This window comes from Salvelinus alpinus, chromosome 16 (assembly GCF_045679555.1).
Source record: "Salvelinus alpinus chromosome 16, SLU_Salpinus.1, whole genome shotgun sequence".
NCBI lineage: Eukaryota > Metazoa > Chordata > Actinopteri > Salmoniformes > Salmonidae > Salvelinus > Salvelinus alpinus.
This window is the reverse complement of record NC_092101.1, coordinates 12836177-12848470: the sequence shown is the minus strand read 5'-3', so window position 1 is coordinate 12848470 and position 12294 is coordinate 12836177. Positions and strand designations below refer to the sequence as shown.

The 12294-nt window shown below is 41.8% G+C and overlaps 2 protein-coding genes and 1 long non-coding RNA gene across 5 annotated transcripts in view; all 3 read right to left on the bottom strand.

Moving 5' to 3' along the window:
* The window catches only part of LOC139540837 (3',5'-cyclic-AMP phosphodiesterase 4C-like), a 177824-nt gene extending 173026 nt beyond the window's left edge, over nt 1-4798 (bottom strand). Inside the window, exons 1-2 of the mRNA XM_071344835.1 lie at nt 4713-4798; nt 32-264 (exon numbers count right to left, since the gene is read on the bottom strand). The gene's annotated coding sequence lies outside the window, so the exon portion shown is untranslated. The remainder of the gene's footprint in view (nt 1-31; nt 265-4712) is intronic.
* Nucleotides 985-4706, bottom strand: LOC139540838 (putative nuclease HARBI1). 3 transcript variants are annotated; one of them, XM_071344841.1, is made up of 11 exons: nt 4325-4706; nt 3969-4039; nt 3705-3881; nt 3553-3614; nt 3384-3470; nt 3255-3296; nt 3013-3186; nt 2898-2933; nt 2060-2799; nt 1852-1963; nt 985-1757 (listed from the first exon to the last, which is right to left on the bottom strand). In XM_071344841.1, exons 1-8 carry the CDS (start codon nt 4480-4482, stop codon nt 2898-2900), a joined length of 807 nt encoding a protein of 268 aa, XP_071200942.1. In that variant the 5' UTR covers nt 4483-4706; the 3' UTR covers nt 985-1757; nt 1852-1963; nt 2060-2799. The 3 variants fall into 3 exon arrangements, with proteins under 3 accessions (XP_071200942.1, XP_071200941.1, XP_071200940.1); XM_071344840.1 differs by having other exon boundaries at nt 2245-2799; XM_071344839.1 differs by lacking the exons at nt 2898-2933; nt 3013-3186; nt 3255-3296; ... (3 more) ...; nt 3969-4039; nt 4325-4706 and having other exon boundaries at nt 2060-2175; nt 2245-2896.
* Nucleotides 4799-5071: 273 nt separating the features above from the next.
* Nucleotides 5072-11917, bottom strand: LOC139540836 (uncharacterized). Its single transcript, XR_011668274.1, has 4 exons — nt 11739-11917; nt 8029-8412; nt 7622-7782; nt 5072-7295 (listed from the first exon to the last, which is right to left on the bottom strand). It is a non-coding gene; the product is annotated as an uncharacterized lncRNA (long non-coding RNA).
* Nucleotides 11918-12294: the final 377 nt, after the last annotated feature.

Sequence of the window (12294 nt, the reverse complement as noted above, 5' to 3'; positions counted from 1 at the left end):
TAACGTTATTTGAAAAGTTTCACTTTCTTACCTTTGGACGACTTCAGTATTTCAGATAAGAATGACACCACAACTGCAGGTTATGAAGGAAAATGTAGTTCTGTTTCTTCATTGAAGTTCGTTGTCTTTATCACCGTACATTTTTTAAATTCCTTTTTAGACTTGAAACTCTGTCCGTGCTGCTTTCGTTGCGAATGGCGTTCAGTCACATGCCAGGAAATGTTTGTGGCTGTAAACAATGTTCGTTTGCAACTAAACAGGGGCCTGTTGCACAAAACTAGGATAAGGGATTAAGCCAGGATATCTTGGTGATCCTGGCTCAATTGATCCGTAATCCGGTTGCACTAAAAATGGATAGGGGGCAGGAGGATATGTTATGGTATAAATTACCATGGAGATTTATTCTGTGGAGCTAGCCTGCTCCAGACCAGGCTAAATTCCAGGATCTATTTAATCTCATCCCTAATGTCAGTCAGCAGTCACCACAAATGGAAACCAATAGTTATTTCACTGCTCACTATACATTGTTATCACATATAACTAGACCCACTGTTATTATTTAAACGTTTGTGATCATTAATTTCAATGATTTTGGATAAAAAATGATTTTTAGATGATGTTGCTATCATTAGATAATTTACAGTTTCCCATAGACTATAAGGCTATATATAAAATGATAGAATATTAGGGCCACAGAGGGGAAAAAAACACAAGTCATAATATTGTAACCAGTTGTTTTAAAGGAGGACAGTTGTTAAAATGACAGATGTGGGGCATTTCGTGAAATTGTACTTCAGTATGGTTTCATAAACAAAGACATGCTGATGTGCCAGAATATTAAGTATCACATTGTCATAAGTATCAAAACTGTAAAAACAATATGTAGCTTTTCTGCAGAAAGAACCAGCCTCATAAATTTATGACTTTATCCTTTTTCTTCAGTGTGGCCCTAGTACTCTGTCATATAAACAAATACACATTCCATATGAATATAAAAACACAATGTGTAACATTATGTTCCTTTATTGAATAAGGACAAAACAAAGCAGGTAAACCATCAGCTCCTTTCGAAACTGAAGTCACAGTGACTACAAGATGGAAAGCACAGAATCCAAGCATATTATACAAAATGATACATACACATTCAAAGGTCTGTATATAACACACCCTGCATGTCTGCACACTAAAATAAATGCAGGACAAATCCATACACATCAACTGAACAGACAAATGAATGGATGCAGTAGCCTCCCTGCAGCCTTGTATTACACACAGTATACCGCACAAACATCATAAGAGGCCAAATTCGTCAAAAAACGAACCCAAAAAAACCCAAATTCCTCTGCCACCGCAGGACATATTTAACCAAAATTGAAAGCACACATACTAACTAAAATAATTCAACACATATTGGTCCCTCAGCAGCCGACCACTGTCGTCATCAGGGAAGATTGCCGGATTGTCCCAGTCCATGGCTGGTGGCACTCTGGGGGCCCTCTCCTTCCTCAGGCAGGCCACATTGTGGAGGACAGCACAAGCCACAGTAATATCACATGCCCTAACAGGGCTGACCCTTAATTTGTGAAGGCAGTGAAAGCGTGCCTTCAGGAGTCCAAAGGTCATTTCAACTCTGGCCCTGGTCCTGGCATGGGCATGGTTGTAGGCCTGCTGTGCTTCCTGGGGGTCTGTGAAAGGTGTCAGGAGAAAAGGCTGGCAGCCATACCCCCTGTCTCCCAGCAACACACCAGAGAATTCACCTGTCAACACAAAATCTCATCATTACTACCTCATAAACACAGTGATATTCTTGACACAGCCATGATGGTTATAAATAGGGGTTGTGTGGCTTACCTTGTGATAGGCACTGATAGATTTCAGAGGCCCGAAAGATTCTGGAGTCATGGACTGAGCCAGGCCATTTTGCCACAACATTGCTGATCACACAGTCAGCATTGCAGACCATCTGAAATCATAAGATGAGGAATATTACACCAATCAATGCACATCACTGGCAATGCAGAGTGTTCGTCAATGGACAATATCAAAAAGTTATGTTCACCTGAACATTAATGCTGTGAAAGGATTTCCTATTCACAAAATCGGCCTCATGGGCACCTGAGGGGGCTTTTATCCTTATGTGTGTGCAGTCCACTGCACCAATGACATTGGGGAAACCTGTCACACAAAGTAATGAGTATCCTACTATGTGTTAACAGTTGTCCTGTAATTTGTAGATCCTCTTACCTGCAATCCTATAGAACTCCTCTTTGATGTCACAGAGTCTTCTGTGGCCAGGGAAGGAGATGAAGACATCTGCTAATGCTTTGATAGCCAGACACACACTCCTTATTGTGCGGCAAATTGTGGCCTTGTTCAGCTGTTCTGCATCCCCCACTGAGTACAGGAAGGCTCCACTAGCAAAAAAGCGCAAGGCCACACAAACCATTTGCTCCACACTCAGTGCATGGCTCCGTGCAGTGCGGTGCTTAATCCTGGGACCCAGTAGTCTGCATAGATACCTGATGCCATCTGCAGAAAACCTGTATCTTTCATATAGATGGTCATCAGGGAAGGCCAGTGGGTCCAACCGGTCCCTGAAGACCCTTTCTCGCCTGAAGGCTCTCCTCAGCACAAGTGCTTCTTCATCCACCACATCTCGCACGAATGGGCATGCCATTGTCAGAGCAGAAAGGAACACACAATTTTGGGCCTTCATATAGGCTAGTGGCCACACCTGGTGCTGGGGGGGTGGGCAAAAGAGGGCGATGCCTTATAACGATGACTTGGTTGTACTGATTGCTGGGAAAATAAAAAAAACCTTAGAAAGATGCCACCGTCCTGTGTGCTCACAATAAGAGCTCATATGTCATGGCTCACTTGACTTTACGAGAATATACCTAATTTTTATTTTGAGCTGTGTCATCTTCTTGGAGCTGGGGGAGGAAAGAAAAATAATGAATAATACATTTGTGTTACAGTTAGCATACAGTGTACATTGAAGGCATATCTCACCTCCCTCTCAAGTTTTTTTATTTCAAGGTCCAGTTTCCTAATTGTCCTCTTTTTTATTTCGGACTCCAGTGCAAGATTTTCCATCTTTTTCTTCTTGTACTGAATGTCTATGTCTGCCAGTTCTATTTGGCGCCGGAGGTGGTTGCCATACAACTTTCTGATAGCTTGTGAGCTCTGTGCACACAATACAATTAGCGCAGCTGGAATTTGGCAGGATGTGGTGTCCTTTTATTAATACGCACTATGTTGCCAGGCTGGTTTTCCCACTGTATAGCATCTGGGTCCTGTAAAAGAAATTAGATTTTTTGATTTTGATGAGGACTCCTCACCATTGTAGAGTAAATAGTACTTTCACAGTCTTAACATGATACCTCATGCCTTCTGGAATCCAGAGAGATGGTCTCCTCCTCATCATCGTCTCCATCATGTGCTGTTGCTGCTGCACTGGGGCCTTCACCCTATCACATTTAATCGGATTCATATTGAAGCTAGTAGACAAGACATGCCAGGCCTACAGTATGCCTTTGATGGAGTACTCACTGGATCAGCATCGTCTGGTGCTTGTGCTGGTGGCTCTAACAGGAACACAGTGCTGCCAGACACTGCAAGGCAATAGGTAAACCAAAGTCAGACAGTCCAAATTGATTCGATATGAATGTGGTTGTATCCCATGTAGAGATGGAAGGACATACCTTGAATGAAGCGGGTGGCATCTTGGGAGGAACCTATGCTCGTCTCTTTCCCCCCAGGGATCCCCTCTAAGACGGGCCTGCCTTTATTTAGCTCCAAGGCCATGTCCTCTGCTGGGGTAAGGTCAGCCTTTGGTGACCCACCACCCGTGCCTTGTCTGTGGGTATTCTTTTTCACTGCTAAAACAGTACAGACAATGTGTGAGCAGGCACCTTCTGGGTACAATATATGCTTGTGCTTTGTTAAATATTAGTCAGGGACCATACCATTCTGCAGAATGTTCTTGTATTTGATTTTGACCTGCTGCCATGTCCGTTTTGGCCCGTTCATGTTTAATCTACACACACACACACACACACATTTAATGGAGTCACACTGCAAAAAATTACTTGGTATTTTTGTCTTGTTTTCAGTAAAAATATCAAAAAATTTATCATAGCTTTATACAGTGTGATGGAGTTACTTTACACAATTTCACTCATATCTGCAGTGCATTTCAATTAAAAATTTAACCGTTTCATAATTACAGTACAACTGCATTTTTGGAGATGTGAATTAAATATTTGAATTGTAATTGTGATGTTTCAGCGGAGCGGTGAGTGTGTAATTGTGCACTACTTACGCATTCAGGCGGTCTGCAATACTTTGCCACGCTTTTTCTCTTTGCTTTATCACTGTGGCGGTGTTGCCTTTCTTCTTAATTATATCTTTTACCTCCTCGTATGCCTCCATGAGGATTTGTGCTTCCGACGGGGAAAAGTACGCGGCTCTAGTTGCCATGGTAAATCAGTTAATCTGTGATCTGTGGCGGGGTCTATTTGAGTGAGCCGTGAGCGCGCACCTATCCAGGATTGGTTTCACCTGGCTTAATGAATCCGTGTCTGCTCATCCTGGCTTGGTCTTTGTGCAACCAATTAAGCCTGGACGCACATGTTTTGGCTTCATTGAGCTCAGCTGAGTCATTTATCCCGGATGTCTTAATTCTACTTTTGTGCAACAGGCCCCAGGACACGCAGTGTTATGGGAGACTGGTAGCTGAACAGTGAGCAGCTAAATAGTTTTTTCGCTCCAACTTCACAGTCTTGTCAATGACAACAAGCCTGGAGTTAATTGAGAAAGTGACCTATTATTGTCAATTTTCCCGGTTGTTGTCATAGCATTACTTTAGGTACACAGGTAAACAAACAAGTCAAAAAGTTGTGCTATTGACTAGCTGTTTGTGGGTCACTTAAAAAAAATGTGTCTTAGAATAACAATTATATAACCCTACCCCTAATCATAATGAATGGTAATAGAATAAGTTATTTACAAGCTGAATTAAAAAGCATGTCTTTATGGAATATATATATAACATCTGGAGAACAGAAAACATAATTCAAAGATTTATTTAATTCAAACCATACAAACATTAGGCCTATTGGTTACTGAGTATTTTCAAGAAGCAGAGAATTTGGAGCAACTTTATTTCTAGCGATACCGGACACTGGCTGCATTCACACAGGGGCGTATTCATTGTAGAAACCGTTGACCATTTAAAACCAAACGGAAGCAAACAGTGCAAAGGGAAGGAAACGAATACCCGAATTTTCCAATAGAAACTATCGTTTGCGTGTTTTGTTTGGAGTAAACGGTTTCTGTTGCGAAAGGTTTTGCAACAGAATCGCCATGTTTACACACACCCCAGGCAGCCCTTTCGCCTTGATCACGCCGATAGTGTTCTTTCGCCAATTAGTACCCAGTGTCATCTGGCTATGTGGTCAACAACAGTTCAACATTCACCTTCTACTACCATTTCTGTCAAGCAGTCTTCTCATACAGTTACGCGTACGTTCGATAAATCCAAGGTATGAGCCACACAGAACGCACTGCAACTGCCTCTGCAACGCAATGCTGCAAGGCAAACGCAGCGTTCCGTTAGAAATGAACTACTTCTGGTGCCCCAAAACGTAGGTTCACAGTCGGTGTGTTTGAAGCGTTTGCCAGGACGTTGAATTGTATTGAATGCGCGTTTGAATTAGGAAAGTTTACTCTCACGACCTCTACAAACTAGATTGGTGAATATAATTATATTTTAAAATACTTTACCGGTTGTCCATGCGGGTGGTCTTTTTGCAGGTAGGACTGTGAGACATCCACAGTAAAGTATAATTAAATAAACGTTTCAAAGCGCTGGTGTAGCGTTACGTATTCTATAATCACTTGAAGCATGCCACAAGATGCAAATACATGCATGATACTTGCCAAGCTCATGCACGCGTTTACATAATTCGGTGCATGCTTCAGGTGATAGAAATCGGAACGCACTACCAGTGCTTTGGTAAATTTATTGGATTATACTTTCATGTGGATATATTGTCTCGCATTCCTAAGGTCAAAAGAACCAACAGCGGTAACAACAGGTAGAGTATGGGTTCCCAAACTTTTTAGGCTGTTAACCCCATTTTGTAAATATATATATATATTTTTAAAGTGATGTAATCAACAGCCAATGTTTACTTTTTTAATTGGAGCTATGACAGTCTATTACAAATCATTTGGACAGTACTTTTGACATTATTCAAATCTGAAGGAAGTATGGTTTGAAGTGACTGAAATGCTTTAAAAAGGTATTGGGAAGTTCAGAAGATCATCGGGCAATATGTTCTTCACTCATTGATGCTCTTTTTCCCCCAGTCTGATTTAGTGCATGGTCTTGTCAACTATGTTCTAATGAGTCCTGCTTGTGGCCATTGTAGAGGGAAAGAGAAGACATATAGGTAAGAGTCTTATCTTTCAGTGATGGGTGATAATATTTTGTAACTTAAACGGTTCAAAAGAGCCACATTTGTAGGAAGAAAACAGAAACCGCTCTGTTTATTAGAAACGCATCTAGTGGCTACCGGAGGTTACTGACATAACCATGGTTCTATGTACCAAGCCCAATTTTTTTTTTTATTGAGTTTCTCTCAGGACCTCATTTTCTAATCTGGCCGTGACCCCTAGTTTGAGTATATTTAAATGTTGTTTTATTTAACATGCTGGCTTGTAGAGGTTGTGAGAGGAAACTTTCCTTATCCAAACACACATTTCTGCCCGACGTAGAATTCCAGATAACCCAATTCTGTACATTTGCCAATAATTGGGCTTTTGACCAATCAGATCAGATCTTTTTGCAATAATTGGACAAAAGATCAGAATTGGGCTGCCTGTGTAAACGCAGCCATTGTCTGTGTATCTTCTACATTATGGTTCTTGACGCATCCATCCATCTGTGAATGAATAGTACTTCACCTTGGGCCAATGATTGACTTTAGTATGCTGCTGACCAACCTCAGAGTAGATATTCCGTACTACATCACAGGGTTGCTTTTAGCCCTTGGGCTATACTGATTTCTTTCAAACATATGTCACTTTCCAGCAGCCAGACAAAACAAAGAAAAACAGGAAAAACATGATGGTGGATGACATGTTATAAACGACACCATCTGAACCCAAACGAAAGACTGATTTACAATCTATCAGTTCTGGGTCAATGGCTTTGTCTTATGATGTGTTATCTTTCAGAATTGTTTTGTTGGATAACGGGCAAACGGAGACTCTTCATTCATCTTGCCCTGAAAATAGGAATAAAAAGGAGTTAGAATTCATTTGGATTCAAAGATTTCTACCTTTTGAACACATTGTATGAGAGAGAAAAATGACTAGGAGCACAACATATAGAAAAGGAAACCATCTTTGCATAGAATTAATAGTCAATTTAATTTATCTGATAAATTCTCCTAATTCTCATGTGTTAAAATCCGTTTTGGTTTGGTTTCCTGTGCGTTACACAGCATTTCTTCTATATCACTTCCATATCTGAATGTCCTGTACATTCAACAGAAAGCTCTTTTGCATGCAATATCTGTCGTATGCTATCCTCACAGAGAAATCTACTCACCATTGGCACATCTTCGAGCCTCTCAAACTTTGAACCTCTGGAAGTAATGAACTTTGTAATCCCAACAGCCAGTAGAAGACCCAGACAGATGCAAAATATGCATAGGACTGCTACAAGACCCGGACTCCTTGATAAGTCATGGCTCCCATCACTTTGTAAAGCTAAAGAATAAATAACAGTGAAAAAGTATAGTTACGCAAATACATGAATCAGTTGTCTTAAAAGTCGTCAACTGAATTGATTAATTCTGTGGCATTTACAAAACATGAAAAATGCTGTTCTCTTGAAAACTGAATTATAATAGAAACTAGGTGCCCAGTGGTAACAGCTTTACCGCCAAGACTCACTGTCTGCAGGGATTCATTTGATGAATTCAATAATAAATTATTTGAATCTGAAACACACACCTGTGCTTGAGCTCATGTTCCCTGTGGTAAAATCGGAGTTTGGTGACAAAGTTGACGAGAAGTTTGAGGATGTGGAGTCATGAGAAGTTGTTCCAGTTAGTGTCTGATTTGTAGAAGTGTCAGCTGTAAAACCTGTAGAGGTGGTGCTGCCATTGGATGGTTGTGATGGAGTCAGTGTCTGAGAGGATTGGGAAGGCTCAGTTGTCGGTGATGATTCCAATGGGACTCCAGTGTTACCAGTAGGAGCTGAATCGGGTGTTTCACTGACTATGGGACTTGTTCTACTGGCTTTTGAGGCAGGGACCACTGTGGTGGTGACAGACAATGTTGGGGTAGTCTTGGTGATAGCCTTCGATGAAGACGAGGTTGGGGCTCCAGTGGACACTGCATTAAAGGAGTGTTATTATTGGATCTTTTCACATTTACAAACTAGGCATGCATACATATATTTATCATATTTAGTTTTGCTCTGTAACTGGGTCATCCCTGATAACAAATTTTATCGGAGTTCAATGTTTTGAGAATTTTTTTGTTGTTAAACACATTGAGACAAAACCTGGTATGCATTCGGGTAGTCTCTCGTGATAGACTGTTACTGGCCAGCGCACAAGCAACATTTGGTTCTGCACTTGGTGCTGAGATTAGCATTTGAGTAGCACAATTGGGTCGATCTGGGGTGTCAAAAAGAAATGTCATGTGGAAAAGTCTAGCTCCCTTCTGATTTTCTAATGAAGAACAACACTTCACATTTGCATATAATGAAAGTAATATCCCCGTCATTTGCATTGAAGAAGAGACGGAGATATCGAGGACGTAGGTCGGGGGTGCCTTGTAAGGATCCGACGGCGAGTGAGTAATCCGACTCTACCATCAGTCCTATTAGCCAAGTGCAATCATTGGATAATAAAATGGATGAGGTCCGATCAAGACTATCCTACCAACGGGACATTAAATACTGTAATATCTTATGTTTCACTGAGTCATGGCTGAACGACAACATGTATAACATACAGCTGGCTAGGTATACGGTGCATCGGCAAGATAGAACAGCTGCCTCCAGTAAGACAAAGGGTGGCGGTCTGTGTCTATTTGTAAATAACAGGTGTTCCATGAAATCTAGTATTAAGGAGCTCTCAAGGTTTTGCTCGCCTGAGGTAGAGTATCTCATGATAAGCTGTAGACCACACTATTTACCAAGGAATTTTTCAGCAATATTTTTCGTAGCTGTCTATTTACCACCACAAACCGATGCTGGCAATAAGACTGCACTCAACAAGCTGTATAAGTAAACAAGAAAATGCTCATCCAAAGGCGGCACTCCTAGTGGCCCGGGGACTTTGATGCAGGGAAACTTAAATCTGTTTTACCTCATTTCTACCAGCATGTTACATGTGCAACCAGAGGGGAAAAAAACTCTAGACCACCTTTATTCCACTCACAGAGAAGCGACAAAGCTCTCCCTCGCCCTCCATTTGGCAAATCTGACCATAACTCTATCCTCCTGATTCCTGCTTACAAGCGAAAACTAAATTACTATGGCATTGAGGAGTACACCACATCAGTCACTGGCTTCTTCAATAAGTGCATCGGTGACATCGTCCCCACAGTGACCTTATGTACTTACCCCAACCAGAAGCCATGGATTACAGGCAACATCCGCACGGAGCTAAAGGGTAGAGCTGCCGCTTTCAAGGAGCAGGACTCTAACCCGGACGCTTATAAGAAATTTCGTTATGTCCTCCGACGAACCATCAAACAGGCAAAACGTCAATACAAGACTAAGATCGAATTGTACTACACCGGCTCCGACGCTCGTCGGATGTGGCATGGCTTGCAAACTATTACGGACTACAAAGGGAAGCACAGCCGCGAGCTGCCCAGTGACACAAGCCTACCAGACAAGCGAAATTACTTCTATGCTCACTTCAAGGCAAGCAACACTGAAGCATGCATGAGAGCATCAGCTGTTCCAGACGACTGTGTGATCACACTTTCCGTAGCCAATGTGAGTAAGACCTTTAAACAGGTCGACATTCACAAGGCTGCAGGGCCAGACATATTACCAGGACGTGTACTCCGAGCATGCGCTGACCAACTTGCAAGTGTCTTCACTGACATTTTCAACCTGTCCCTGACCGAGTCTGTAATACCAACATGTTTCAAGCAGACCACCATAGTACCTGTGCCCAAGAACACCAAGGTAACCTGCCTAAATTACTATTGACCCATAGCACTCACGTCTGTAGGCTGGTCATGGATCACATCACCACCATTATCCCAGAAACCCTAGACTCACTCGAATTTGCATACCGCCCCAACAGATCGACAGATAATGCAATCTCTATTGCCCTCCACACTGCCCTTTCCTACCTGGACCAAAGGAACACCTATGTGAGAATGCTATTCATTGACTACAGCTCAGCGTTCAACACCATAGTGCCCTCAAAGCTCGTCACTAAGCTAAGGATCCTGAGACTAAACACCTCCCTCTGCAACTAGATCCTGGACTTCCTGACGGGCCGCCCCCCAGGTGGTAAGGGAAGGTAACAACACATCTGCCACGCTGATCCTCAACACGGGGCCCCTCAGGGGTGCATGCTCAGTCCACTCATGTACTTCCTGTTCACCCATGACTGCATGGCCAAGCACAACTCCAACACCATCATTAAGTTTGCAGAAGACACAACAGTGGTAGGCCTGATTACCGACAATGATGAGACAGATTTTAGGGAGGACGTCAGAGACCTGTGGTGCCAGGATAACAACCTCTCTCTCAACATGATCAAGACAAAGGAGATGATTGTGGACTACAGGAAAAGGAGGACCGAGCATGCACCCATTCTCATCGATGGGGCAGTAGTGGAGCAGGTTGAGAGCTTCAAGTTCCTTGGTGTCCACATCACCAACGAACTATCATGGTCAAAACACACCAAGACAGTCGTGAAGAGGGCACAACAATGCCTATTCCCCCTCAGGAGACCCCCCCCACCCCCATTTTTACGCTGCTGCTACTCTCTGTATATTGTCTATGCATAGTCACTTTACCTCTTCCTACGTGTACATATTTCCTCAATTATCTTGACTAGCCTGTGCCCCTGCAACCTTGACTCTGTACCCGGTACCCCCTGTATATAGCCTCGCTACTGTTATTTTATTGTTCCTCTTTAATTATTTATTTTTCAATTTTTGTATTGTTTTTTACTTCAGTTTATTTTAGTAAATACTTTAACACTTATTTTTCTTAACTGCATTGTTGGTTAAGGGCTTGTAAGTAAGCAAAAAATACTTAGTGATTGCCAAAGTTCTGGAGCAGGACTTTAACAGACAACCATCGATTCAACTCATCCCAAACTCATATTTGCTTGGACACACACCACTGGCCCTTTAGTTTTTGCTGCAACTTTCTTCATTAGTGACCTAATGTTCTATGGCGTAAGAAAATCCATTGATTAAATCCAGATATTTTATATAATACTTTTTTGCTGCTTGTATGTGCAATATACAGAAATAAATCTATATCACTTGACTTGAAACCACAATGTCCTGTATTGTGTGAAACACATATTTCCTGGTCATGGTTGTTTTATGGTGTGACCATAACCTCCCTGTTTTGCATAATTCTGCAGGCACAATGAGCTCTCCATACGGTTTAGGTCAATTATTCTCAAAGGGAATAGGTTTTACGAAGAAAATTTTAAATATTGACTTACCTAGAGTGACGGCTACCAAAACAAAAGATAGAAATATAGTGACACTCATTGCTCCCGCCATGTTTCCCTAGAGGTATAGACGTGATAGTCAACTTGACAGCATGCCCACATTAATACATCCTTGAAAGCAGGATGTTGGTGAATGGCCAGGAAGGTCTGCATCTTTTATTCAGTGCATATTCAATGCCTGGAGCTGGCGAGTCACTGTTTGTTTGAACAAGTATGTTTGCTCAATAATGAAATGGTCTGCTGAAGCTAACCACCCTTAGAGCTGAGGGAGTTGAATGGCAGCCTACAGTCAAGAGGCATTAAAGTGGGATACATTTTTCCACAAAACAATTCATATCCATCAAACACCCATTCACAGGATAACTTTCTTAATGCATATTTAGTTCCGTCACCTATTATTTAATATCTACTGTTTAAAAAAATGTAAAGCCACTTGATTTCCTAAAAATAGAAGTAAAACACACAAAAATAAAGCAGCATTGCATTGTCTGAGAAGATAATCACATTTAAACTTGAGGACCCTTGAAACATAATTTGCTGTCCCTTC